The sequence below is a fragment of the Pristiophorus japonicus genome, chromosome 27 (genome assembly GCF_044704955.1).
Source record: "Pristiophorus japonicus isolate sPriJap1 chromosome 27, sPriJap1.hap1, whole genome shotgun sequence".
Classification (NCBI taxonomy): domain Eukaryota; kingdom Metazoa; phylum Chordata; class Chondrichthyes; family Pristiophoridae; genus Pristiophorus; species Pristiophorus japonicus.
This window is the reverse complement of record NC_092003.1, coordinates 8,660,594-8,688,579: the sequence shown is the minus strand read 5'-3', so window position 1 is coordinate 8,688,579 and position 27,986 is coordinate 8,660,594. Positions and strand designations below refer to the sequence as shown.

General features: G+C 47.6%; 1 protein-coding gene across 2 annotated transcripts in view; it reads left to right on the top strand.

Moving 5' to 3' along the window:
- polr2g (RNA polymerase II subunit G) overlaps positions 1-26,910 on the top strand; it is a 36,414-nt gene extending 9,504 nt beyond the window's left edge. The window contains exons 2-9 of one of the 2 annotated variants that reach the window (XM_070868237.1): positions 3,153-3,185; positions 14,300-14,409; positions 15,617-15,776; positions 17,883-17,933; positions 20,755-20,820; positions 23,548-23,619; positions 24,863-24,896; positions 26,008-26,910. In XM_070868237.1, coding sequence (XP_070724338.1) covers positions 3,153-3,185; positions 14,300-14,409; positions 15,617-15,776; positions 17,883-17,933; positions 20,755-20,820; positions 23,548-23,619; positions 24,863-24,896; positions 26,008-26,021 — 540 coding nt within the window. In that variant the 3' untranslated portion in view covers positions 26,022-26,910. The remainder of the gene's footprint in view (positions 1-3,152; positions 3,186-14,299; positions 14,410-15,616; positions 15,777-17,882; positions 17,934-20,754; positions 20,821-23,547; positions 23,620-24,862; positions 24,897-26,007) is intronic. The other variant, XM_070868238.1, reaches the window with a different exon arrangement.
- Positions 26,911-27,986: the final 1,076 nt, after the last annotated feature.

The window sequence follows — 27,986 nt, the reverse complement described above, 5'->3', positions numbered from 1 at the left end:
TCCTCCCCAACAGCACTAGCAAACACTCCCCCTAGGACATTGGTTCCGGTCCTGCCCAGGTGCAGACCGTCCGGTTTGTACTGGTCCCACCTCCCCCAGAACCGGTTCCAATGCCCCAAGAATTTGAATCCCTCCCTGCTGCACCACTGCTCAAGCCATGTATTCATCTGCGCTATCCTGCGATGACTACTCTGACTATCACGTGGCACTGGTAGCAATCCCGAGATTACTACTTTTGAGGTCCTACTTTTTAATTTAGCTCCTAGCTCCTTAAATTCTTTTCGTAGGACCTCATCCCTTTTTTTACCTATGTCGTTGGTACCAATGTGCATCACGACAACTGGCTGTTCTCCCTCCCATTTCAGAATGTCCTGCACCCGCTCCGAGACATCCTTGACCCTTGCACCAGGGAGGCAACATACCATCCTGGAGTCTCGGTTGCGTCCGCAGAAACGCCTATCTATTCCCCTCACCATCGAATCACTATCGCGCTCCCAATCTTTTTCCTGCCCTCCTTTGCAGCAGAGCCACCTACGGTGCCATGAACTTGGCTGCTGCTGCCCTCCCCTGATGAGTCATCCTCCCCAACAGTACTCAAAGCAGTGTATCTGTTTTGCAGGGGGATGACCACAGGGGACCCCTGCACTATCTTTCTTGCACTGCTCTTCCTGCTGGTCTTACATTCCCTATCTGACTGTGGACCCTTCTCTTGCGGTAAGACCAACTCACTACACGTGATACTCACGTCATTCTCAGCATCGTGGATGCTCCAGAGTGAATCCACCCTCAGCTCCAATTCTGCAACGCGGACCGTCAAGAGCTCGAGGCGGATACACTTCCCACACACGTAGCGCCCAGGGACACCGGAAGTGTCCCCGAGTTCCCACATGGTACAGGAGGAGCATATCACATGGCCGAGCTCTCCTGCCATGTCTTAACCTTAGATACCCTTAAATTGGTAATAACAATGTTACAGTTCACTTACTGATATAAAAAAGAAAAGAAAAGCTACTCACCAATCACCAGCCAATCACTTACCCCATTGGCTGTGATGTCACTTTTTGATTACTTTCTACTTCTATTTTGCTTTCTCTCCCGCTGTAGCTGCACCGGTCGCCTTTTATAGGCCGCTCCGACACTGCTCCCGCCTCTCACCCACTGCCGCTGGCTCTCGATCTCCCGCTGGGCCTTTGATAGGTCGCTCCCGTGTCTCACCAACTGCCGCTGGCTCTCGATCTCCCGCTGGGCCTTTTATAGGCTGCTCCCGCGTCTCACCAACTGCCGCTGGCGCTCGATCTCCCGCTGGGCCTTTTATAGGCTGCTCCCGCGTCTCACCAACTGCCGCTGGCGCTCGATCTCCCGCTGGGCCTTTTATAGGCCGCTCCCCTCTCACCAACTGCCGCTGGCTCTCGATCTCCCGCTGGGCCTTTTATAGGCCGCTCCCCTCTCACCAACTGCCGCTGGCTCTCGATCTCCCGCTGGGCCTTTTATAGGCCGCTCCCCTCTCACCAACTGCCGCTGGCTCTCGATCTCCCGCTGGGCCTTTTATAGGCTGCTCCCCTCTCACCAACTGCCGCTGGCTCTCGATCTCCCGCTGGGCCTTTTATAGGCCGCTCCCGCGTCTCACCCACTGCCGCTGGCTCTCGATCTCCCGCTGGGCCTTTTATAGGCCGCTCCCCTCTCACCAACTGCCGCTGGCTCTCGATCTCCCGCTGGGCCTTTTATAGGCCACTCCCGCGTCTCACCAACTGCCGCTGGCTCTCGATCTCCCGCTGGGCCTTTGATAGGCTGCTCCCGCGTCTCACCAACTGCTGCTGAGTCATCCCCCTCAACAGTACCCAAAGCAGTGATTGAGGGTGAGGAAGTAGTGTCTCAAACGAGCATACTATGCTTAAACAAAGGGGACCACAGTGGGATGAGGGCAGAGTTGGCTAAAGTAGACTGGAAACACAGACTAAACGGTGGCACAATTGAGGAACAATGGAGGACTTTTAAGAAGCTCTTTCATAGTGCGCAACAAAAATATATTCCAGTGAAAAAGAAGGGCGGTAAGAGAAGGGATAACCAGTCGTGGATAACCAAGGAAATAAAGGAGAGTATCAAATTAAAAACCAATGCGTATAAGGTGGCCAAGGTTAGTGGGAAACTAGAAGATTGGGAAAATTTTAAACGACAGCAAAGAATGACTAAGAAAGCAATAAAGAAAGGAAAGATAGATTACGAAAGAAAACTTGCGCAAAACATAAAAACAGATAGTAAAAGCTTTTACCGATATATAAAACGGAAAAGATTGACTAAAGTAAATGTTGGTCCCTTAGAAGATGAGAAGGGGGATTTAATAATGGGAAATGTGGAAATGGCTGAGACCTTAAACAATTATTTTGCTTCGGTCTTCAGTGGAAGACACAAAAACCATGCCAAAAATTGCTGTTCACGGGAATGTGGGAAGGGAGGACCTTGAGATAATCACTATCACTAGGGGGGTAGTGCTGGACAGGCTAATGGATCTCAAGGTAGACAGGTCCCCTTGTAAATTCCTGGATTCTTTTACCTCAATCTGGTTCAGTAAAATTACTGAGTCGAATACCTCTTGTGCTTTGAACAAAGCAGTCTTTATTACCGGCCAGTAAGACCTATCAGACAGAAGATATACTCTCTGGATAGAGCGTACACACTCCCTACGGATAGGTGAAGTTACATCGTAAAGCGTTAACAGTTATACAGTTTTGAAATCAGATAACAAAATACAAATGGATTGACAGTCTAACTCTGCAGATTTATTTCATGTTACAATTAGATGTTATTGGCAGGATTAGTGACTTGAAACCTTGAGAAAGACTGTTAGCTATGCTGATGTTGCACTATTTGCAACCTGACATTCTCCCAGCTATTCTTCCATGGCTTATACATTTTCATATATCCCGTTTACTTTACTGTCCTTAATTCCATATATTCCGTTCAGATATCCACATTCCCTCCTTTTATCATTCTATGATAACATTTAGGATCATTCCAGGAGTATTGCATTCATCCGTTCGCACTCCCTTTCCAGAATCATATTATTGTTGAGTAGTTCTCTAGTTTGTTGGATCATAACCCGGGAACCCTTGACCACAAGAGGGTCTGCTAACCTTGTCATCATTACTTTACAGCAGAGGTTAAGGCAACCAACAATCAAACAGCAGGTAATTATTATTACGATGAGAACAATTGCCCCATGTATTAGATAGGATCTCCAAGATCCACCCAGAAACCAATCAAACCTGCTAAGTTCTTTTGCTGGTGTGGATAACTTCTTCACCTCCCTCCTTATGTGATCGGCAAGGTGGGTTATGTTTTCTGAACTATCAGGAATGTAAGTGCAACATTCAGATCCTATCAGGGCACATGTTCCCCCTTTCTCAGCTAACAGATAATCGAGGGCCATTCGGTTTTGTAATGCTACGGTCCTTATCGCTACCATTTCAGCTGTGATGCCCTCCAGAGCCTCAGCCGTGCGGTTAGCTACCTGTTCCAATATCGTTTCTTTGAATCCATCTAACAGTCTCAGTTAGGGTCAGTGGAACGGTGCGCAAAGGAATTCCCCCTTTGGAATGTATAGGGATATGTGAACACACCCAGCATCTAGTGAAGTGCACTTTTTCCGCATAAATGTAAGACATATACAAAAAGGTGTTTACATGGAGCTCTCGCCTTTGTCTTCCTTCCCGTGTGCCAAAACTGTCATATCAACACTATTATGCAGACAGTGGCATACAGACACAGTCTCATCTTATAAATAGTCCAATTATTTAGCTGATAAAAAGAGTTCTGTTTTCCCGTTTCCCTTCTTCAGGTCTCCGTCAGTGTATTTGGCTGTCTTATGGGTAAAAGTTCAAACTGATCCTCCTTCAACTGCCTTGTTAAGAGGAGATCTGGAACAGAAACAGGAATTAGACTAACCAGCAAAATTTGTTTAAATGATGATGAGCTTGCAGTGGTGCAGGTGAACCCAGGCACTTTTCCCCTCAACCTTGGCTGCAGTGGGGGTAGTGAGTGACACCTGAAAAGGCCCCTCCCATTGTGGCTCTAATCCCTTCCGAATCCATACTTCCCTGGTGCCACGAGGGATAATTCGGGTAAAACTGGGAGGTCGAGGTGAGCATCTTGAACCTGGTTGTGAACTAGTCGCAGAGCCTGAGTCAGAGAAAGAACATAGGTGGTCATCAGTCGAGCTGAGATCTCATATCTAGGAACAATTTCCCTCATTAACACCTTAACAACAGTTTGAGTCTTATTGTCCAGGTTAGGGTAGGCTTCAATCCATCTGCCAAACACATCTACTATTACTAACACATATTTGTAGCACTGAACTTTTTGCAACTCAATGTAGTCCAACTGAAATGTCTCAAAGGGACCTTCGGGTAGGGGCGTTTTACCCCAATCACAGGGGACTCCCTTCCCTGGATTATGTTGCTGGCCAACCAGGCAACGACTACTGATGTTCTGGGTGAGCGCCTGGAGTCTAGGGTGTCACCAAGTAGCCAAAAGCGTATCACTTGTTGCCCTTGCTCCACAATGAGTAGCAAAATGCAGACATTCTATAACCCATGAGGCCAACTCGTCAGACATGCAAGTCTGTTCCGCGGGAGTGGTCCAGAGTTTAGAAACATTGTCATAAGTACATGCATAATATTTCCACAACAGTTTATCTTTTTCAGGAGCGTCCTCCTGTGCTTTTATAACATCTTGGATGGTTGGCATTGGTTTTTCCGAGGCTAACTTATCCTTCGCAGGATTTTTAGTCTGACTCATAATTTTGGGCACTACCATCAGTTGGTCACGAGAGGCCTGTTTGGCCTCTCTTGGTCAGGACAACGATTCCCTATATCAACCAGAGAATTTCCGGTAGTATGGGCGGTACATTTGACAATGGCAATGCGTTTGGGGAACATGAGGGCTTGCAACAAATCATATACTAACTGTTTATGAGATATCTCATTCCCCTGTGAGGTTAGGAATCCCCTATTTTTCCATAATTGTCTGAAATCATGGGCCACCCCAAAGGCATACCTAGAGTCGGTATAGATATTGACTTTGAGATCTTTGGCCAAGATACAGGCTCGGGTGAGGGCGAATAGTTCAGCTTGTTGAGCAGAATAGGCGGTTTCAAAGCGGCAGATTCCAAGACCTGATTCTCCTGGTTTACTATGGCGTATCCTGAGATTCGTGTATCTTCTGGATTAATAGAAGTACTTCCGTCAACATACATAAACAATCATGACTGGGTTCTTCCTCATCTTGGGGTGGCTCAGTAAGAATACAGTCTGGATCTTCCATCAACTAAATCTTCCCTGACTGATGTGGCCTCTTAAATTAAAGATAAGCAATCATGACTGGGTTCTTCCTCATCTTGGGGTGGCTCAGTAAGAAAACAGGCCGGATTAATTGCAGTACAGTGCCGAAAGATCAGTTTAGGATTGCCTGTGATTTCAGTGGGTTCTGTCGGATAGAGGGCCAGTCCACATTGCCCTGCACTGGGATCTGAATTAATGGGAGTATAACCCACTTGGGAGGGGTCCTCTGCCCACACATGAGGATCCACATAGTCAGGTATGTCCGAGCCAGTATGATGCTGTAGAGTCGTTAAGACCTTCTCGGGGTCCCCATGAAATTGGACTGTTCGGCCATGTTTTACGATTTGCACATCCCGGCTGGTAGGGTCAGCCTCATCTATGGCCTTGCGTACCATAACTCCCAAATCTTTAGCATGGTGAGGGGCTAATATTTCACGAGCAATATGCGGTGCCATTATTAGGGGCTGTTTCCACAGATTCTTATCCACTTCCACAAAATCTGCCTCTCTTTCCAGTCCAGTCACTCTAGCCCTTAATAGAATTCCCTTCACTTCCCCTTCGTGATCCTGATAAAAGTTCTGCAGGTCCTGATTCTTTCCACTGGGATCGTATGCTAGGGTCACGTGATAGGGTGCCTGCGGCAGGTCCAGAGACCACCACTGAGGGGTTCTAGTGGTATAATACTGCCGCTTAAGGGTTTCCTGTTTTACAATAATCCCATTATCTCCATACTCCAAATGCAACTGGAATTTGCAAAGGAGGTCTCTAGCCATCAAGTTACAGTCCAGATTGGTTGTGATAACAACTCGATGTTCCACCGATTCTTCCTGGTAACCCATTTTAACCGGTTCTGACACTGGGAATTTTTATTCCAATGTCCTTCCTGCCCAAAATTAAAACAGTCAATTCCTCTTACCCAGTCCCGGCCTCTTCCCATACCATGCCAGGGACAATAGGGAGGTTTATTAGCAGGGCTCGGGCCGTTTGGTTGTTTAGTATAACCGTATCCTTGCTTATCCATCCAATCCTGTATGCAACACTACGGTTCTATTGATCCTTCCTCCCGAGATGGCTCTTCCTTTCTAGTCACGTATTCAGTCTTGACCCGGGTTGGGGGCGCACCTCCCCCCTCCCCTTTCTTTTCCTGCCAATAATATCTAACTGTCCTCTCTATCTGTCCGGATAACGTGAGCAATCAAAGAGTTGTTTGAAGATCACAGACATCTATAGAGAGGTGGTCTGCAGCTTGTTGTGCATCAGGGTTTGGCATTGGTCTGACAGGGAATTGGTGTCGGGACTTTGGGATCTTGGAAATCATTTCTAGGCCGGAGGATGTTTCAGAGCTGTCTGACTGCTTGACAGTTCTGCGTCTCGATCGGCGGGGGTGTTTGCTATGTCTTTCACAACTTGGACTGGTAGGTTGACTCGAAGATTTATGGGACTGTTTGTGATGTCGAGATATAGTTCTGCCCTTTCGAGTGTGAGATCTGGTCCTTTCGGCTATATTGCTTGTAAACTGGGGATCCGAATCGCTATCAGAGGATGAGGAGTCAGTTCGGGTTTGTTGCTTTGGTGGTATGGGGTTATTTTTAACTCCTCTTTTTACCGGAGTGTTAGGTGGAGGGTGTTGGGAAGAGGACTGGAGCAAGGGGCCAGGGGGTGCGGGAGGCGCCGTTGGGCGCTGAGTCAGTGACCACTCATCAATTTCATCATCAGCCTCGGTTAACACAATGCCAGCCATTTTAACTCGTAATTGGTCAATACCTTTCTCAGAGGTCCCAGAGGATCTCTTAGGAAGTTTCTCGTGCGCACATTCTTTTTTTAAGACGTCTACAGTTTTAACATGTGTTCCCTCTGTCAATGCAAGTCCTAATTTAATGGCATTTGTTTGCCAACTTGACAGAAGTGATGCATCTTTTAATTAATTTTTTTTTTAACAATCCCTGTGCTTTTGTTTTACTACCTCTACGCTTCTAGTGCCACCTAGAGGCCACTGGTCATCCCCTAATAATTTATTCAGGGCTCCTGATAATTTTCTAAAGTCTTCAGCTCTTTCAGGGAATTCCTCACATAACTTTTGTAGCGGACTATCCGCATCCGTGGTTTTATCCAACCGATTACCCATTTTCACGCTGCCCCTTGTATTACCGTGTCGTTACGCGTTCGTGTCGTCGTGCAATTTAAACAAACTTAAAAATAGACACAGACTTTACAGAAACTAACACTGACTTTTAACCAACTCCAAATAAACAAACTTTACTAATGCTAACACTGATCCGCGTCGCCGCGCGATTTAGAACACTTAAGATTCCCACGTCGTCCCGCAGTTCACGTCGCCACGCAATCCGCGTCGACCCGTGGCTCGCGTCGCCGCGCGATTAGAATACTTAAGACTTAAAACACAAGGTAAACAAAGACTCTACTAATCTAACACTGATTCGCGTCGCCGCGCGATTTTGAACACTTAAGATTCCCGCGTCGCCCCGCGGTTCACGTCGCCGCGCGATTAGAATACTTAAGACTTTAAAACACTTAAAACTAACAAAGACTTACTGACACTAGCACAGACTCTCGCGGTTCGCGTTGCTGCGCCTTCGCGTCGGCCCACGTTTTTACTCGGGTGCGTGTTGCCGCACGTCCCACGTCACCACGTGTTCACGCTGCCGTGCGTCTGCGTCAGCCTTCCTTTACTCGGCCACACTCTTGCGCCGCTGCGCGTCTGCGTCACTACGCGTTCGCTTCACTGCGCGTTCGCGTCGGCCTTTCTCCTCTCGGCCGCACGCTCGCGCCGCTGCGCGTCTCGCGTCGTTTGTGCGTCTGTGCCGCTGCGCGTTCACGTCGGCCCTACCTTCCGAGTTGCTGCGGGTGTTTTTTTAAAAAATTCAATCAGAGCCTAGACGGGCCAAGTGATATACAAGGTCGACGTCGTACCTGAGTTGAACACCTATTTCTAATTTAAATCCCCATTTTCATTCCCTGTGAGCCTAATTTTCTAATTTTGATTTCTTATGAGCCTTAATTAATTTCTTTCAGTTTCCAAATTTCCCTATCCTTTTGCGTTACTCCGCAGTTTAAATTCAATCAGTCAATGAAAGCCCTAATTTAATGGAGTTTTTCTGCCAACTGGACAGGAGTGATTTATTTTTTTTTACTGCAGTGGAATTTTTTCATAATTTAAAATCTCAGAACATTTTTTTCTTTCAGCACCTATTTAGTACGTTACTTTTTTTTTTCATGACTAGAGAGAAGTCTGGCACGTAGGCTGTGGACTGCTTTTCGTTATCTCAATTGTTCTAGCCTCAAGGTCGTGTTATTTAATATAATTTTTTTTTTTAAATCCTTTTGAATCCATCTCAGTTGTTTTGCTGTGCCTTCTCTGAATGTTTTCTTTCAACAAGTTTTTCTTTTTTTTTAACCACCGGGACCATGTAATTTTTTCTTTTTTTTTTAACAAACCTATCCTTTGTGCATTTCCTGGCTCCGTAACTTATCATCCGAATATATGCAATTCAATAAGGTTCACACTCTTAAACTTCCCACATACAGGACAACACTACGAAGGGTTAAAACGAACTTTCATTCTGTTTGAGATTCCCACATACAGGACAATACTACGAAGGGTTAAAACAAACTTTCATTCTGTTTGAGATAAAACAAACCACAACTCCCCGGCTTTTTTTTACAGTAAAAATCACAGAAGCATTTCTCATTTAAACAGACATTCACAAGAGTCTCTTTTCTTTCCTATTAATATTTGGATCCATGATTGATCATCCATCCCTATCTAGCTCTAACTATCTTTCCAAGTCGCCGCTTGGTTTGCGTCATCGCGCAATTTCCCTATCTCTATCCCTATTCTAAGTTTGAAAGGTATTCACCAGATTGTCCTGGATCTCGTTCAGACACTACCTGAGAACCAGCGAGTGGCTAAACTTTCCTCAGACTTTTGAAACCGGGGGAAACTGGAGCAGTATTGAAATCATACTCACTCCAGTGGCCACTTTCCCCTCGTCTCGTCCAAGGCTAGTCTGGCTCTTAATTCGCAAGTTTTCGGCAGTCGTCCGTTGAGATCCCACTTCTGACACCAAATGTAAATTCCTGGATTCTTTTACCTCAATCTGGTTCAGTAAAATTACTGAGTCGAATACCTCTTGTGCTTTGAACAAAGCAGTCTTTATTACCGGCCAGTAAGACCTATCAGACAGAAGATATACTCTCTGGATAGAGCGTACACACTCCCTACGGATAGGTGAAGTTACATCGTAAAGCGTTAACAGTTATACAGTTTTGAAATCAGATAACAAAATACAAATGGATTGACAGTCTAACTCAGCCACTTATTAGTCAATCTATATGAGATGTTTTTCTTGAAAGCTCAAGCATTGCCTCTAAATGTTTCAATCTAATGGTGTGACTACTAACTGAGACCTTGCAATTCTGCAGATTTATTTCATGTTACAATTAGATGTTATTGGCAGGATTAGTGACTTGAAACCTTGAGAAAGACTGTTAGCTATGCTGATGTTGCACTATTTGCAACCTGACATTCTCCCAGCTATTCTTCCATGGCTTATACATTTTCATATATCCCGTTTACTTTACTGTCCTTAATTCCATATATTCCGTTCAGATATCCACACCCTGGTCCTGATGAAATGCATCCCAGGGTATTAAAAGAGATGGCGGAAGTTATAGCAGATGCATTCGTTATAATCTACCAAAATTCTCTGGACTCTGGGGAGGTGCCATCGGATTGGAAAGCAGCTAATGTAACACCTCTGTTTAAAAAAGGGGGCAGACAAAAGGCAGGTAACTATAGGCCGGTTAGTTTAACATCTGTAGTGGGGAAAATTCTTGAAGCTATCATTAAGGAAGAAATAGCGGGACATCTAGATAGGAATAGTGCAATCAAGCAGACGCAACATGGATTCATGAAGGGGAAATCATGTTTAACTAATTTACTGGAATTCTTTGAGGATATAACGAGCATGGTGGATAGAGGTGTACCGATGGATGTGGTGTATTTAGATTTCCAAAAGGCATTCGATAAGGTGCCACACAAAAGGTTACTGCAGAAGATAAAGGTACGCGGAGTCGGAGGAAATGTATTAGCATGGAACGAGAATTGGCTGGCTAACAGAAAGCAGAGAGTTGGGATAAATGGGTCATTTTCGGGTTGGAAATCGGTGGTTAGTGGTGTGCCACAGGGATCGGTGCTGGGACCACAACTGTTTACAATATACATAGATGACCTGGAAGAGGGGACCGAGTGTAGCGTAACAAAATTTGCAGATGACACAAAGATTAGTGGGAAAGCGGGTTGTGTAGAGGACACTGAGAGGCTGCAAAGAGATTTAGATAGGTTAAGCGAATGGGCTAAGGTTTGGCAGATGGAATACAATGTTGGAAAATGTGAGGTCATCCACCTTGGAAAAGAAAACAGTGAAAGGGAATATTATTTGAATGGGGAGAAATTACAACATGTTGCAGTGCAGAGGGACCTGGGGGTCCTTGTGCATGAAACTCTTTTTGGGAGTAGACAAAAAACATTAAACCGTGCCCCCCCCCCGATCTGGGGGAAACACCAAACATTTACAGGCCCTTTAGCACAAAAAGTTAGTTTGCAGGTGCAGCAGGTAATCAGGAAGGCGAATGGAATGTTGGCCTTCATTGCGAGAGGGATGGAGTACAAAAGCAGGGAGGTCCTGCTGCAACTGTATAGGGTATTGGTGAGGCCGCACCTGGAGTACTGCGTGCAGTTTTGGTCACCTTACTTAAGGAAGGATATACTAGCTTTGGAGGGGGTACAGAGACGATTCACTAGGCTGATTCTGGAAATGAGTGGGTTATCTTATGATGATAGATTGAGTAGACTGGGTCTTTACTCGTTGGAGTTCAGAAGGAGGAGGGGTGATCTTATAGAAACATTTAAAATAATGAAAGAGATAGACAAGATAGAGGCAGAGAGGTTGTTTCCACTGTTCGGGGAGACTAGAACTAGGGGGCACAGCCTCAAAATACGGGGGAGACAATTTAAAACCGAGTTGAGAAGGAATTTCTTCTCCCAGAGGGTTGTGAATCTGTGGAATTCTCTGCCCAGGGAAGCAGTTGAGGCTAGCTCATTGAATGTATTCAAATCACAGATAGATAGATTTTTAACCAATAAGGGAATTAAGGGTTATGGGGAGCGGGCGGGTATGTGGAGCTGAGTCCACGGCCAGATCAGCCATGATCTTGTTGAATAGCGGAGCAGGCTCGAGGGGCTAGATGGCCTACTCCTGTTCCTAATTCTTATGTTCTTATGTTCATTCAAGTCTAGATCATTGATGGATATCACAAAAACCAAGGGACCCAGTACTGAGCCCTGTGGAACCCCACTGGAAACATCCTTCCAGTTACAAAAACAGCCATCAACCATTACCCTTTGCTTCCTGCCTCTGAGCCAATTTTAGATTCAACTTGCCACTTTACCCTGGATCCCATGGGCTTTTACTTTCGTGACCAGTCTGCCATGTGGGACCTTATCGAAAGCTTTGCTAAAATCCATATACACTACATCGTACGCTTGATGGACCGCGCGCTGCATGGTGACGTCTGTTTATAAACATAAGAACATAAGAAATAGGAGCAGGAGTAGGCCACCTGGCCCCTCGAGCCTGCTCCGCCATTTAATAAGATCATGGCTGATCTCGGCCTGTAAATAGAGCTGGAGCGCCAGGCCCTGGAACATTGTGGGCGGAGATGCGGCGAATGAGAGTTCGGGGCCCAGAAGAGCCGAGGGCCCAGGGGCAGCACGGGCCCAGCCCACACTGTGCGATATATGCGCGCACTAGGTCCGTGCAGCAGAGCAGGTCTCCAGTCGTCCTGGTTAACCCTTGCCACTGGACCAAGACCTCGCTCTGTCAAGCCCGTGTGGTGGCTGGTGTGCAACGGTCATCCCACGTTAAAAAAAATCCACCCACAGGCATCTTCCACCCCCTCAATTAGAGTTCAGGACTGGAACATCGGGTCCTTCATTGAAACACCTGTGAACTCGTGGAAGCAAGTTATCCTCGTTCGAGGGACCGCCTCTGATGATGGCTAATCCAATCTGGACCTCGTGTAGCGTGCTGACGTCGCTGGATGGGCAGTGTGGTGACGTCTCATGATTGACCACTGTGCATGGTGGGTGTTTTTTTGCATGATTGGCAGCTATTTGCACCAATCGTGTCCCCGAGCATTTTAATGTTCTTCATACAAAAGCAGAATGACTGTGGATGCTGGAAATCTGAAATAAGCATGGAAAATGCTGGGAACACTCAGCAGGTCAGGCAGCTTCTGTGGAGAGAGAGAAACAGAGTTAGCATTTCAGGTAGAGGTGCAACCGGTTTGAAGCAAGTGCAGAGGCAAGGAAAGGAGGGAGGATAAGAACAAAAGGGAAGACTTGCATTTATACAGGACTGTTCATGACCTCCACATGCCCCAAAGTGCTTCACAGCCAATAAAGTACTTTTGAAGTTGAGCCACGAGGAAGCTTGGCAGCCAATTTGCACACAGCAAGCTCCCACAAACAGCAGTGTGATAATAAGCAGAGAATCTGTTTTAGCGATGTTGACTGAGTGATAAATATTATCCCCAGGACACCGGGGAGAACTCCCCTCCAATAGTGACCGTGGGATCGTTTACGTCCACCTGAGAGAGCGGACGGGGCCTCGGTTTAACGTCTCATCTTAATGACGGCACCTCCGACAGTGCGGCCCTCCCTCAGTACTGCATTGGGAGTGTCAGCCTGGATTTTTGTGCTCAAGTCTCTGGAGTGGGACTTGATCCCACAACCTAGAATGGGCCGCTCTTCTCTAGAGTTTAGAAGAATGAGAGGTGATCTCATTGAAACGTATAAAATTCTTAGAGGGCTTGACTGGGTAGATGCTGAGAGGATGTTTCACATGGCTGATGTGTCTAGAACCAGGGGTCACAGTGTCTCAGGATAAGGGGTTGGCCATTTAGGACTGAGATGAGGAGGAATTTCTTCACTCAGAGGGTAGTGAATCTTTGGAATTCCCTGCCCCTGAGGGCTGTGGAGGCTCAGTCGTTGAGTATATTCAAGACTGAGATATTATTGGACTCTGGGGATCGGACGGGAAAGTGGAGTTACGGTCGAAGATCAGCTCATCGTCATAGGTGTTCCTTCATATCGAGGATGACTTGCCTCTACACCAAAAAGGGATGAGTTCACAGATGTTTCAATGAAGGACCCGATGTTCCAGTCCTGAACTCCAATTGAGGGGGTGGAAGATACCTGTGTGTGGATTTTTTTAACGCGGGGTGACCGTTGCACACCAGCCACCACACGGGCTCGACAGAGCGAGGTCTTGGTCCAGGGGCAAGGGTTAACCAGGACAACTGGAGACCAGCTCTGCTGCACGGGCCTAGTGCGCTCACATATCGCACAGTGTGGGCTGGGCCCGTGCTGCCCCTGGGCCCTCGCCTCTCCTGGGCCCCGAACTCGCACCTCTCCTGGGTCCCGATCACATCCCTCTACAATCTCTCGCCGCTGCTTCGCCCCGACCGCTCCGCTCCTGGTGGCGGAGGATGTGAGCAAGCAGTGGGGTCAAGAACCGGGACCTGATCGTGGATGCCTGTGGATCAACCCCCTGACCTCACCCCACCACGTAAAATACGGGTCACTGCGATCCGCATCGAACTTCATACGGGTGTTGCATAAATGGAAGGTGGGGGACTATGTTCCCACTAAGGTGCGTGCGTATGTGGCCGCTCAGTAATCTAAAAGATCCTGTGTAGGCCGCTCACTAGATTTCGAAGATCAGCTACGATCTCATTGGATGGCGGAGCAGGCTCGAGGGGCAGTATGGCCTACTCGTGCTCCTAATTCTTATGTTTTTCCTAAATCCCACTCATAGACACAAAGCATACTTGTGTCGTTTTTAAATAGCTATGTTTTTCTTTTTTGTTGCTAATAATAGATTTCTTTGGAACATGAGATCCTGCTGCATCCTCGGTACTTTGGCCCTAACCTCCTCAATACCGTCAAACAGAAGCTCTTCACTGAGGTGGAGGGAACCTGCACTGGAAAGTGAGTGACCAACTAGCTCTGTTTAAAATCTACATCCAAAATATGTGATCAAGCTTGTGTCTGCACACTTTTGTTCTTTCCTTCCCACCCCCCTCCCCCCCCGCTCTTTCCCTGCCTCTACACTTGCTTAAAAACCTGTTGCATCTCCAACTTGTTCCAGTTCTGATGAAGGGTCATCAACGTGAAACGTTTCTCGCTCCACAGACGCTGCCTGACCTGCTGAGCATTTCCAGCATATTCTGTTTTTTTATTTCCGATTTCCAGCATTTTGCTTTTATATATTATATATATATAATGTAAGTCAGTCACCAATAAACCCAATGGGGAATTCAGGAGAAACCTCTTTACCCAGAGAGCGGTGAGAATGTGGAACTCGCTGCCACAGGGAGGAGTTGAGGCGAATAGCACAGATACATTCAAAGGGAAGTTAGATAAACACATGAGGGAGAAAGGAATAGAAGGTTATCATCATCATAGGCAGTCCCTCGAAGCGAGGATGACATGCTTCCACGCCAAAAAGGGATGAGTTCACAGGTGTTTCAATGAAGGACCTAATATTCCGGATCCCGAACTACATCCTGAAGGGTGGAAGATGCCTGTGGGTGGATTTTTTTAACGTGGGGTTGGCCGTTGCACACCAGCCACCACACGGGCTTGACAGAGCGAGGTCTTGGTCCAGTGGCAAGGGTTAACCAGGACGACTGAAGACCAGCTCTGCTGCACGGACCTAGTGCGCACACATATCGCACAGTGTGGGCTGGGCCCGTGCTGCCCCTGGGCCCTCGCCTCTTCTGGGCCCCGAACTCATGCCTCTCCTGGGCCCCAATCACGCCCCTCTATGAACTCTCGCCGCTCCTCCGCCCCGACCTTGCCACTCCAGCTGTATCTGCCCGCACTCCCAATATGTTGATGGGGTGAGGCTCATGTGGAGCATAAACACCGGCATGGACCTGCTGGTTCTGTGCTGTAAATACTATGACTAATTGGATCGCTCTTTCAGAGAGCCAGCACAGGTGCGATGGGCCGAATGGCGGCCTCCTGTGTTGTATGATTCTATTGATGCAGCTCATCAAAGCAGTCCTGTGGCAATTGAAGAGTATCGTCCCTGAACTAAGGTTGAGATTTACTCCGGACTGTCTCATGGTCTGGAATGGCATGCACTGTAAGCTGCAACCTTTTTACGCTCCCGTGTTTCTTGTCCTTGCAGGTATGGTTTTGTGATTGCCGTGACCACCATAGACAACATCGGAGCCGGGGTCATTCAGCCAGGACGGGGATTCGTGCTTTACCCCATCAAATACAAGGCCATTGTCTTCCGCCCATTCAAAGGGGAGGTGGTCGATGCTGTGGTCACTCAGGTCAACAAGGTACTGTCTGGGTAGATTTAATCACCACAGCTCCTGTATGCAGATAAACAAAGCTTTTTTTCCCCCCATTGGATTTTCCTATTTTCCCTCTCCCTGGAAATTATATGGCTGGAAGAGAGTGGGTAGGAGGGAGGAGAGAGGGAAGGTGTTTAGCCATCAAGGTCTGGCCATCATGGGGTGGGGCAGGCTTGACGGACCGGCTGGTGGTCTCCTGCCATCAATTTTGTACGTCCGTATGAAGCCATTCTTGGTTTGAGCAGTGAGAGGGGTGTCGGCTTAGCTCAGTTGGCAATAATCCTGCCCCTAAGTCAGAAGGTTATGGGTCGATGGGTTCAAGCCCCACACTGAGGTTTGAGCTCAACACCCAACAGTTGACAGTCCATAACAATACTGAGGAACTGCCGCACTGTCGGAGGTGCCGCCAGGGGCCAGCTCCTGCTCATCCGCTTCAGGTCCTATAAGCATCCCAGTGCAGTATTGGAAGAGCAGGGAGTTCTCCTGGTGCCAGGCCAACATTCAAGGTTCCGAAGTACCTTGGGGCATCCTGAGGATATGATCAGGCACTGCGGAAATGCAACTTCATTTATTGTTAATATTGAAATAATAATTCTTGTTCGCTGTAATTACCCAGTCAGACCTGAAAGAATCATGCCCCGGCGATATCTGTGTGTAGTTGCAAACATTGTGTAATGCTGGGGAGTCTGGATATTGAGCAGGGTGAGAGTCACTCACCTAACTGCACAGAGCCACTGTTTATTCAGGGTAAGGGTCACTCACTGTCACTGTACAGAGTCACTGTTTATTCAGGGTAAGGGTCACTCACTGTGTAACTGTACAGAGTCACTGTTTATTCAGGGCAAGGGTCACTCACTGTAACTGTACAGAGTCACTTTTGGCTAAGATCATGCGTAACTGACCTGACAGGGGAGTAGCCACCATGACCTCCGGGTGGTTCTTCCTGGATCAGGAAGGTATATGCTTGCTTTTTTGGAAACAGGAGGTGGGTGGGGTGGCTTGAACCATCCACCTCCACGGAGGTGTGTGGGGGGCCTGACCCATCCACCTCCATGGCACGAACCTGGTATTGCAGTACTTCCAGGAACGGTGCAGTGGCTCTAGGCCTTTTGGCTAAGAGCATTGGCGCAGAGTGATCCTTGGCGTGTGCAAGGTGACCTCTGGCGTTTGTGATTTGACAAAGAATTGGAACGATTGGCTACGAATTTCCCCCCCAAAAAAAAACTGTACAGAGTCACTGTTTATTCAGGGTAAGGGTTACTCACTGTGTAACTGTATAGAGTCGTTGTTTATTGAGGGTAAGGGTCACTCACTGTAACTGTATAGAGTCACTGTTTATTCAGGGTAAGGATCACTCACTGTGTAACTACAGAGTCACTGTTTATTCAGGGTAAGGGTCACTCACTGTAACTGTGCGAGTCACTGTTTATTCAGGGTAAGGGTCACTCACTGTGTAACTGTACAGAGTCGCTGTGTATTCGGGGTGTGAGTCACTCACTAACTGTACAGAGTCACTGTGTATTCAGGGTGAGTGTCACTCACTAACTGTACAGAGTCACTGTTTATTCGGGGTATGGGTCACTCACTAACTGTACAGAGTCACTGTTTATTCAGGGTAAGGGTCACTCACTAACTGTACAGAGTCACTGTTTATTCAGGGTAAGGGTCACTCACTAACTGTACAGAGTCACTGTGTATTCGGGGTGAGGGTCACTGTGTAACTGTACAGAGTCACTGTGTATTCGGGGTGAGGTCACTCACTAACTGTACAGAGTCACTGTTTATTCGGGGTGTGGGTCACTCACTAACTGTACAGAGTCACTGTGTATTCAGGGTGTGGGTCACTGACTAACTGGACAGAGACACTGTATATTCGGGGTGTGGATCACTCACTAACTGTACAGAGTCACTGTGTATTCGGGGTGTGGGTCACTCACTGTGTAACTGTACAGAGTCACTGTGTATTCAGGGTGTGGGTCACTGACTAACTGGACAGAGTCACTGTGTATTCGGGGTGTGGGTCACTCACTGTGTAACTGTACAGAGCTCCTGTGTGTTGGTTGATTGATTGCTGGTTGTGGTATATTACAGGTCGGGCTCTTCACTGAAATCGGACCCATGTCCTGCTTCATCTCCAGACATGTAAGTTGCAACTTCTTAACATTTAAACCTGTACCTGCTCTTGTCTATTAAAAGTACTGTCGTGGTTATGGTACTGGACAAGTAATCCAGAAAACGTGAATTCAAATCCCCTGAAGAAAGTTTGAGAATTTGAATTCAGTGATGAAAATAAAACTAGTAAAAGTGAAGCTGTTGGGATTGTTGTAAGAACCCAACTGGTTCACCAAGATCTTTTAGGGAAGGAAACCTGCCGTCCTTACCCTGGCGCCGACTATATGTGACTCCAGTCCCATACCAACGTGGTTGGCTCTTAACAGCTCCCCGAAGTGGTCTAGCGAGCCACTCAGTTGTACCAAAACCGCTTGCGACGGTTCAAGGAGAAGGCCCACCGCCACCTTCTCTGAGCAACTAGGGGTAGGCAGGACAAGAATGCCGGTCTCGATCGTGACGCCCACATCCAGAGAATTTTATTTTGTAAAATCCCTGTGGCCTGGGGTAAGCTGCTGTTGTGACTGAGAGGTGTCTGTCTGCAGACTCGTGACCCCAGGGGAAAACTTTTTATTAAAAATCGAGTGCATTGTCTCCGATGGGATGTTTGGTCACCTTAGAAAACCGTTTCATATCACCCAGCCACTTCCAGTTATTCAGAGCCTGTGTGCTGGCTATTTCACCCATGAACCGCTCACTAGTGATCGGGGTAGTCTCATGGTTTCTCTTTCCCTCCCGCCCCCCGTCCTCAGCACTACTGAAGACCTCCTATCTTCCCAATTCTAGCTCTTGATTGTGGTTCCATCATCATCATCATAGGCGTTCCCTCGTATCGAGGATGACTTGCTTCCACGCCAAAAAGGGATGAGTTCACAGGTGTTTCAATGAAGGACCTAATATTCCGCATCCTGAAGGGTGGAAGATGCCTGTGGGTGGATTTTTTTAACGTGTGGTGGCCATTGCACACCAGCCACCACACGAGGCTTGGCAGAGCTAGGTCTTGGTCCAGTGGCAAGCATTAACCAAGACAACTGGAGACCAGCTTTGCTAGTGCGTGTTGTAAACGACTGTCTCGCTCTTTTTTGCTTTGTTGCTTTCAATGTCGAATTACGCACACACTCAGTCTTTTATTTCAACATTCATACTAAACAAACCCAGTAAGGAAGTTACTGAGAACACTTGACAAAGGCAGCTTGCTTCGATTTCCGTGGCTGCTTGAGACACACACCTTCCGAATGTCCAGTGTCTCTACAGTCCACAAGAGTCTGTGTGACAAAAGCCAGATCCATCTTTTATATCTAAAAAGCCTTTGAACTCTTATTCTTTGCATTTAGACAATAATGACTAACTGCTTTCTGAATCATTTTAACATACGGACTATTATTCCCACCGTAACAAGGTACTCAAATACTTAACATTACTTGTTTAACCTACAGACATCATTAAATAGTAACAAAGGTACAATGAAATACTTAACATACAGAATCATTTCCTCGCATTGTAACAAAGTTACACTCAAATACTTAACATACAGACATCATCAAATCATTTAGTCATGAATTTCCATTATTCCCACTGTAACAAGGTGCTCAAGTATTTAACATCCAGACATGACCAGTCACTCATCTCACTGGTTGGAAGGCACCACATTGTCGAACAGTCTCTTTTCGATCCAAACTTCCAATCTTCTTGTTTTTTAATCCAAACTTCAGACCACGTGCTGAAGCAAAGAGTTCAGAAATGTGGGACTGTGCTCCCACAGTGCGCACACATATCGCAGTGTGGGCTAGCCCATGCTGCCCCTGGGCCCACGCCTGAGGCAAGCATGTCCTTCCTCAGGTAAGGAGACCAAAACTGTGCACGGTAGGCCTGGTGTGCTCTCACCAAAGCCCTGTACAATTGCAGTAAGACTTCCTTACGCTTCTACTCCAACCCCCTTGAAATAATGGCCAACCTGCCATTTGCCTTCCTACTTGCACGCTGTACCTGCGTGCTAACTTTCTGTGGTTTCTTTACGAGGACACCTAAATCTTTCTGAATCCATGCCGAATCAGTAGACCTGTCTTTTGTCTTTCCAAAGCTGCATTCCCTATCTTTTTTTTTTCCTTCTAGCCTTCGCCAGCAGTCACACTCACAACCACGGGCAGGATTTTCGGTTGTCGTAACACCTCAGTTAGCGGCCAGAGGGGGCGTTAATGGGAGGTTACCGACCGGAAGCACAGCTTTTAGCGCCCTGACCGAAGAAACGTTAGCAGCTCACCCGGGAGGGGGGGGGGGGGGGGCAAGCCATTAACGCCTGGCTGCTGATGGTCACTGTGATCCTGGCGGCAGTCCTGTTGCAATGCCCACGCTTGCACCCTGATCGGTAAATTAGATGCGGCTGCCTCATTTAGCGTCCGCCAGGAACAGCATGTTAATGGGGTGAGATAAAGAGGGGTGGGAGGAGGCTCGTGTGGAGCATAAACACCGGCACGGACCAGTTGGGCCAAATGGCCTGTTTTTGTGCTGTACACTCTATACATTCTCTGACACACCCCGCATATTTAAAAATATGGCAGGAGGTGCTGGGCGGACAGGAGAATACTATAGGTGTGTGTCTATACCTGGCAGGGAAAATGGGAGTTCTGATGGCCATCCAGTTTGGAAATCCATGTGTTCCTGTGTCCGGTGAAGAGGGCTGTGAAGCTGTCCACAGTCAAATAGCCTGCTGGCACCTTCTGCCTGAGCTGAAGCATAAGGAATGGCTGTCCATGTGCAGATTTCAAGGCCTCGTGAGTCAGCACCTTTGGGAGGGGGTAAAATTGGCGAGTCTCCTTTTGAGTCATTCATCCTTCACTGTGTTCTTTCTTCCCAGTCTATTCCGTCAGAAATGGAGTTCGATCCCAATTCCAATCCTCCCTGTTACAAGACGAGTGACGAGGTATGTAAATGGCTGACGAGTGGTCGATCCTAAAATGAAGACTTCGCCCAGGGGGCTCAGTTGCTCAGTGCAGTGTGTAGTTGCAGCCGGGAAAGGTCCCAAGTTTGGCCCTCAGTCTGTGTGTCAGTTACTTCACCTCCGCTGAGGTAGCGTTGGGGATGCTACAGGTGGCCTCGGGCCAGGAACGGGGGGGGGGGTGGAATTATACTGGGTCTCCACTCCGCTCACTAACCAATATCTCTACTGCGGGAAAGTCAACCTGTGCGGATGTTGGGTGAGAAATGATTGAGCTCTGCGTCGATGCCCCCAATCCCTCCCCATATATGAATATTCCTCCGACACAATATAGGCCGATAAATCCCTAGGGCATGATGATCTGTACCCAGAGTACTAAAAGAGGTAGCCATGGAAATAGCAGATGTATTGGTTGTCATCTTCCAAAATTCTATAAATTATGGAACAGTTCCTGCAGATTGGAAGGTGGCAAATGTAACGCCACTACTTAAAAAAGGAGGGAGAAAGAAAACAGGGAATTACAGACCGGTTAGCCTGACATCAGTAGTAGGGAAAATGCTAGAGTCTATTATAAAGGATGTGATAATGGCACACTTAGATAATATCAATGAGATTAAACAAAGTCAACATGGATTTATGAAAGGAAAATCATGTTTGACAAACCTACTGGAGTTTTTTGAGGATGTAACTGATAGAATAGATAAGGGAGAACCAGTGGATGTAGTGTATTTGGATTTTCAGAAGGCCTTTGATAAACATAGAAACATAGAAAATAGGTGCAGGAGTAGGCCATTCGGCTCTTCGAGCCTGCACCACCATTCAATATGATCATGGCTGATCATGCAACTTCAGTACCCCATTCCTGCTTTCTCTCCGTACCCCTTGATCCCTTTAGCCGTAAGGGCCACATCTAACTCCCTTTTGAATATATCCAACGAACTGGCCTCAACAACTTTCTATGGTAGAGAATTCCACAGGTTCACAATTCTCTGAGTGAAGAAGTTTCTCCTCGTCTCGGTCCTAAATGGCTTACCCCTTACCCTTTATCCCACATAAGAGGTTATTGTGCAAAATTAAAGCACATGGGATTTGGGGTAATGTATTGGCATGGATTGAAAATTGGTTAACTGACAGGAAACAGAGTGGGAATGAACGGGTCTTTTTCAGGGTGGCCTACCACTGCTCCTAGTTTCTATGTTTCTATCGCACCGGCTGTCCAGAATCCCCTTTGAAGAATGGCCGTGTGGGTGAGGTTGTGGGAAGTGATTGCACCCTACAGAGCTGTAACCCAGCAAGAGTCGACCCCTTGAGAAAAGAGTCGAAAAATTTGGCCAAACAAAATAAAACTTGGAAGAAAAAGAAACATTGAAGAATGTTTTGGGGGAGGCCAGCAGATTTGTGACGGATTCTTTCCGGGTGCACAGCTTCCTGATACCCGTAAAGTTGAAACTTCTACTCCATCGACCGTTCCTCCACTAAATTTACTATAATGGGATGAGGATCAACGTTCCCTGCAACAGCGTTCCAGGGACCCCGCGCAGCCGGCTTCTCCATGAGAACGCGCGGCTCCTTAAAGGGGCCCGCGCAGCGTCAAACTAAACGACAGGTAACATTGATGGGGATTATCTCTCGTGCCCAGATGTGGGAACGCCCAACTGATTCCTGGTTTGAAGAATGCTCTGCCGGCTGGTGTGGTTGGTGATGACACTCTGCCTGCCTTCAAGAGGGAGCTGGACCGGTTCTTGACCAGGGCAGAGATCTCATCATATAGAAGGGCAGCGGTTTTGTGGCTGTCTCGTGGTCCGTGTGATCTCCTGGACTGGCTTTCAATCACCCGACGGGGGCCGGAAAGGAATTTTCCCCAGGATATTTCATCCCTTATTGGCCCTGGGCTTTTTCCTCTGGTTCCGTGCCTCTCCCAGGAGATTACCAGCTCGCTGCACCACCTGGTCATAGAAACATAGAAAATAGGTGCATGAGTAGGCCATTCGGCCCTTCGAGCCTGCACCACCATTCAATATGATCATGGCTGATCATGCAACTTTAGTACCCCATTCCTGCTTTCTCTCCATACCCCTTGATCCCTTTAGCCGTAAGGGCCACATCTAACTCCCTTTTGAATATATCTAACGAACTGGCCTCAACAACTTTCTGTGGTAGAGAATTCCACAGGTTCACAATTCTCTGGGTGAAGAAGTTTCTCCTCATCTTGGTCCTAAATGGCTTACCCCTTATCCTTAGACTGTGACCCCCTGGTTCTAGACTTCCCCAACATCGGGAATGTTCTTCCTGCATCTAACCTCTCTAAACCCGTCAGAATTTTATATGTTTCTATGAGATCCCCTCTCATTCTTCTAAATTCCAATGAATATAAGCCTAGTCGATCCAGTCTTTCTTCATATGTCAGTCCTGCCATCCCGGGAATCAGTCTGGTGAACCTTCGCTGCACTCCCTCAATAGCAAGAATGTCCTTCCTCAGATTAGGAGACCAAAACTGTACACAATATTCCAGGTGAGGCCTCACCAAGGCTCTGTACAACTGCAGTAAGACCTCCTTAAAGGGGCCCGCGCAGCATCAAACAAAATGACAGGTAACATTGATGGGGATTATCTCTCTTGCCGATCGATTGTGTATATTTGTAAAGGGTGCAGAGCTCCTAATGTAACCGAAGTTTTCTAGCCAGCGCCTCCTAACTCTCGGTCTGTTTCCAGGACATCGTCATCCAGCAGGATGATGAAATTCGGCTGAAGGTGGTCGGAACCAGAGTAGACAAAAACGACATCGTGAGTACACCGCCCAATGTTTAGCGGATTATTTTATAATGGCTGCCAGCATAACCGATTGTACGAGTGATTTTTTTTGTTGGTGATGTACCGAGACACACACACACACACACACACACACACACACACACACGTCCCAGGTTTGATTCCTGGTCTCGAGTGAATAAGCTGAAAGGGGGATGACAATTAGCCTCTGTGATCCTGGGCTGGAAAGAGGGAATCCTCGGGGGAATACCCTGTTCCCGATCACTATCCTGCTGGAAATAATCACATGCGGGAGGTCATCTGGAAAGTGAAGGGGGGAGGAAGTTAAAGAGAATTTTTAAATTTTTTATTACACAGTGATGATCTGGAGCGGGCTGCTTGAAAGAGCAATGGAAGCAGATTGAACAGTAACTTTCAAATTGGATAAATACTTGAAAAGGAAACATCTGCAGGGCTTTGGGGAAAGAGCGGGGGAGAGTGTGGGACTAATTGGACAGCTCTTCCATAGAATCATAAAAGCAGCAGCGTGCAGCCCAGAGAGCAGCGTGGAGGCATACCACTACAAGGTACAGCGCGAGCTGGTACAGGAGGGGCGACGGCAGCGAAGAGTGATGTCAGCAAGGTCCAAATCGTTGATTGGAGCACGGGCAGACACAGCAGGAGCGGCGAGAGACTGGAGGGATGTGATCGGGGCCCAGGAGGGGCGTGAGTTCGGGGCCAGGGGCCCAGGGGCAGCACGGGCCCAGCCCACACTGTGCGATATGTGTGCGCACTGGGTCCGTGCAGCAGAACTGGTCTCCAGTCGTCTTGGTTAACCCTTGTCACTGGACCAAGGCCTCGCTCTGTCAAGCCCTTGTGGTGGCTGGTGTGCAAGTTTAAAAAATCCACCCACAGGTATCTTCCACCCTTCAGGATGTAGTTCGGGATCTTCATTCAAAACACCTGTGAACTCTTTTTTTTTTGACGTGGAAGCATGTCATCCTCGTTTCGAGGGACTGCCTATGACGATGGCTTCCATAAAGCCGGGCTGTATGGCCGCCTTCTGTGCTAATTCGAACAGGGCCAGCTGTGCCTCCCCACATGACTGAAGAGTCTGCCATTACTCAGTCTGCAGAATGGCGAGGGGCCTTGGTGCTTGTGGCATTTGTCAGGGTCATGGGGAGGGGGGGATCTCGCTTTTTACACATCCATTCTTGCTGTTAGGGGATTGAGTTTGGGGTCTGTCGTCTCTGATAATCTGTACTCTCATCTCTTCCAGTTCGCTATTGGCTCTCTGATGGATGACTACCTAGGTAAGTGCGACTGCGTCTCCGTCCAGTCGTGTAGACCCGTTTTATTTAGCGGGTGTCTCCGCTAGATCTGACTACACAGTAAGGGGCAATAGCTGAGGCTTAGCACCACAGTAGGTGTGAGCAGGGCAGGTGTATAGTGTCGCTAGGTGTGAACGTAGGTTCCCATTTTACTAATTACCTAAGGAAGGATATACTTGTCCTAGAGGGAGTGCAAAGAAGGTTCACCAGACTGATTCCTGGGATAGAGGGGATTGTCCTATGAGGAGAGATTGAGCAGACTAGGCCTACATTCTTTAGAGTTTAGAAGAATGAGAGGTGATCTCATTGAAACGTACAAAATTCTTACAGGGGGCCTGACAGGGTAGATGCAGGGAGGGTGTTTCCCCCCCCCGGGCTGGGGAGTCTAGAACCAGGGGTCACACAGTCTCAGGATAAGGGGTCGGCCATTTAGGACTGAGATGAGGAGGAATTTCTTCACTCAGAGGGTGGTGAATCTTTCGAATTCTCTGCCCCAGAGGGCTGCGGAGGCTCAAGAGTATATTCAAGACCAGATAGCGATAGATTTTTGGACTCTAAGGGAATGAAGGGATCGGGCGGGAAAGTGGAGTTGAGGTCGAAGATCGGCCATGAAATTGAATGGCAGAGCAGGCTCGAGGGGCCGAATGGCTGACTCCTGCTCCTATTTCTTATGTTGTGTACATGAGTAAAAGGGTTAGCTTGGAAGTAGGCTTGAGAGTTACAAGGTGTCACATGCATAACTAAAGGTGATGATCCCTAAAGGTGGTGGGGGGGGGTGAAATGTGCATTCAACAATGCAGCTGCTGCAAAACAAATTTTACACAAGTCCCTTTAAGTTTCAAAACTCAACATGTTGGGAAAGAGCTGACTCAATTTCTCACCATTTAACCAGCGTTGAAGCGCTGGTTAACAAAGATTGGTGCGTGCGTGTGAGCGTAGGTAGAGGTCCGCTTTACCTAACGGGAGACAGCAGCAAACGTGCAGCATAACACTGCCATCAGCCTTGGAGAGAGGGAGGTTTGGCCGTGTCAATTTATACAAGTGTCGGCCTTTATACAAGTGTTAATCCTTCCAACTGTTTTTCTCCTCGCAGGACTTGTGAGCTAAAGCTACCATCGGCCGTCCAAAGCCCCGACCGTGGGGAGTGTCGAAGCGATCACCCCGGAGATCATCACTTTCTTCCCCCCCGGTACATCGTCCTGCTCCACCCGCTCAACATCGACATGTCTGCTCACTGGTCCCCGGGACCGGCCGGTGCAGTCGTGCTTACTAGGGCCGAGGCGAAGCCCCAGTTTTAAGCAGCGCTGTCACCAGGTACAACTCCAACGGGAACTCCCTGCCCCTCCAAACAAATCAGCTGCTCCCTGAATTAGCCACGGTGAGCCTGCTCTTTTTCAAAAGCAGGCGCGTGCTCATGCTCTCTCTTTCTCTCCCTCCCCCTCCCTTATCTCTCATTTAAACGGAGTAACGCAACCTCAGCAATGACCCCCTGGACCAGCCTGGTTCGTAAATGTTTGCTTCTGTTAGTGCAGCTTTACATCACTGGCCCGTTTCATGCAGTGCCAAGGCCGCACATCAACTGAAACAGTGAGTGCAAAATCTGGCCTGCTTCAGACTCACACTGCAAGGAAGACTAGGTAGCAGCACTGGTGGCTGCAAACCAGCCCCTTCCCCAGTGCCCTAACGGCAGCATCTGTACCCGAGACATGTAGCATTTACCACGGTGAGGGGATTGATTTTTTCGCCACAGTTACACCTCCTGCTGATTGGTACATCTGGGGTGTAGGCCGTTCGCTGTGAGTTTTGAACGAAAAGACAGAATCCAGGATAATGAGCACCAATGGCGATTTGTCATTCCCGAGTTTTTAAAGTCTCCTCGATTTGTCGTTCCTGTGACGAAACACTTTGTATTTTTGTTGTTTGTATATAATCTAGGCCACCGTGTGACAAGATAAGCATTTGCGACTGAATAAAGAAATCCTGGGTAAACCGAAAACCCGAGCGTGTTTTGTGTTTGGTTTCGAACCCAAATCTTGCTCGCAGAAGGGATTTAAATTTCTTCCGTGAAATTATAAGCGGGTTGGTTTACATTTCGACGTGTTTAACAATCGTTTGAAGTAAACTGAGCGATGTCATACAAACATCATGTGCTGAAAATAGGGAGTTAAACGATTGTGACTATCAAGAAGGGGGATTCCCTGCACCAGGAGCTGGGCAGTGGCACAGATTTCAGGATTTGTTGACTTATGAGCGGTTCACATCTGTGGCGATATACTTCAAAACAAAATGCAGATTTTTAATTTAAGATAGTTGACGCCGTCCTTTAGCTGTTGGGACAGTCCCGGCAGTGTATCCAGATTTGCACGAGTTCAATGAGGGGTCTCTCGGGCCTGTTGCGTTGTCACTGCAACTCTTGAGTAAACGGTAGCTACCTTTGGTATTGGGTCCACTTGGTACTGCAGAAGAACATCATTCAACACTGGCTTTCCAAACATGTACTGGTGGGTACGGGTCTGTCACCGTATAATACTGGGGTACAGTACTGGTGGGTATGAGTCTGTCACTGTATAACACTGGGGTACAGTATGGTGGGTACAGGTCTGTCACTATAACACTGGGGTACAGTACTGGTGGGTACAGGTCTGTCACTGTATAACACTGGGGTACAGTACTGGTGGGTACAGGTCTGTCACTGTATAACACTGGGGTACAATACTGGTGAGTACGGGTCTGTCACTGTATAACACTGGGGTACAGTACTGGTGGGTACAGGTCTGTCACTGTATAACAATGGGGTACAGTACTGGTGGGTACAGGTCTGTCACTGTATAACACTGGGGAACAGTACTGGTGGGTACGGGTCTGTCACTATATAACACGGGTACAGTACTGGTGGGTACGGGTCTGTCACTATATAACACTGGGGTACAGTACTGGTGGGTACAGGTCTGTCACTGTATAACACTGGGATACAGTACTGGTGGGTACAGATCTGTCACTGTATAACACTGGGGTACAGTACTGGTGGGTATGAGTCTGTCACTGTATAACACGGGTACAGTATGGTGGGTA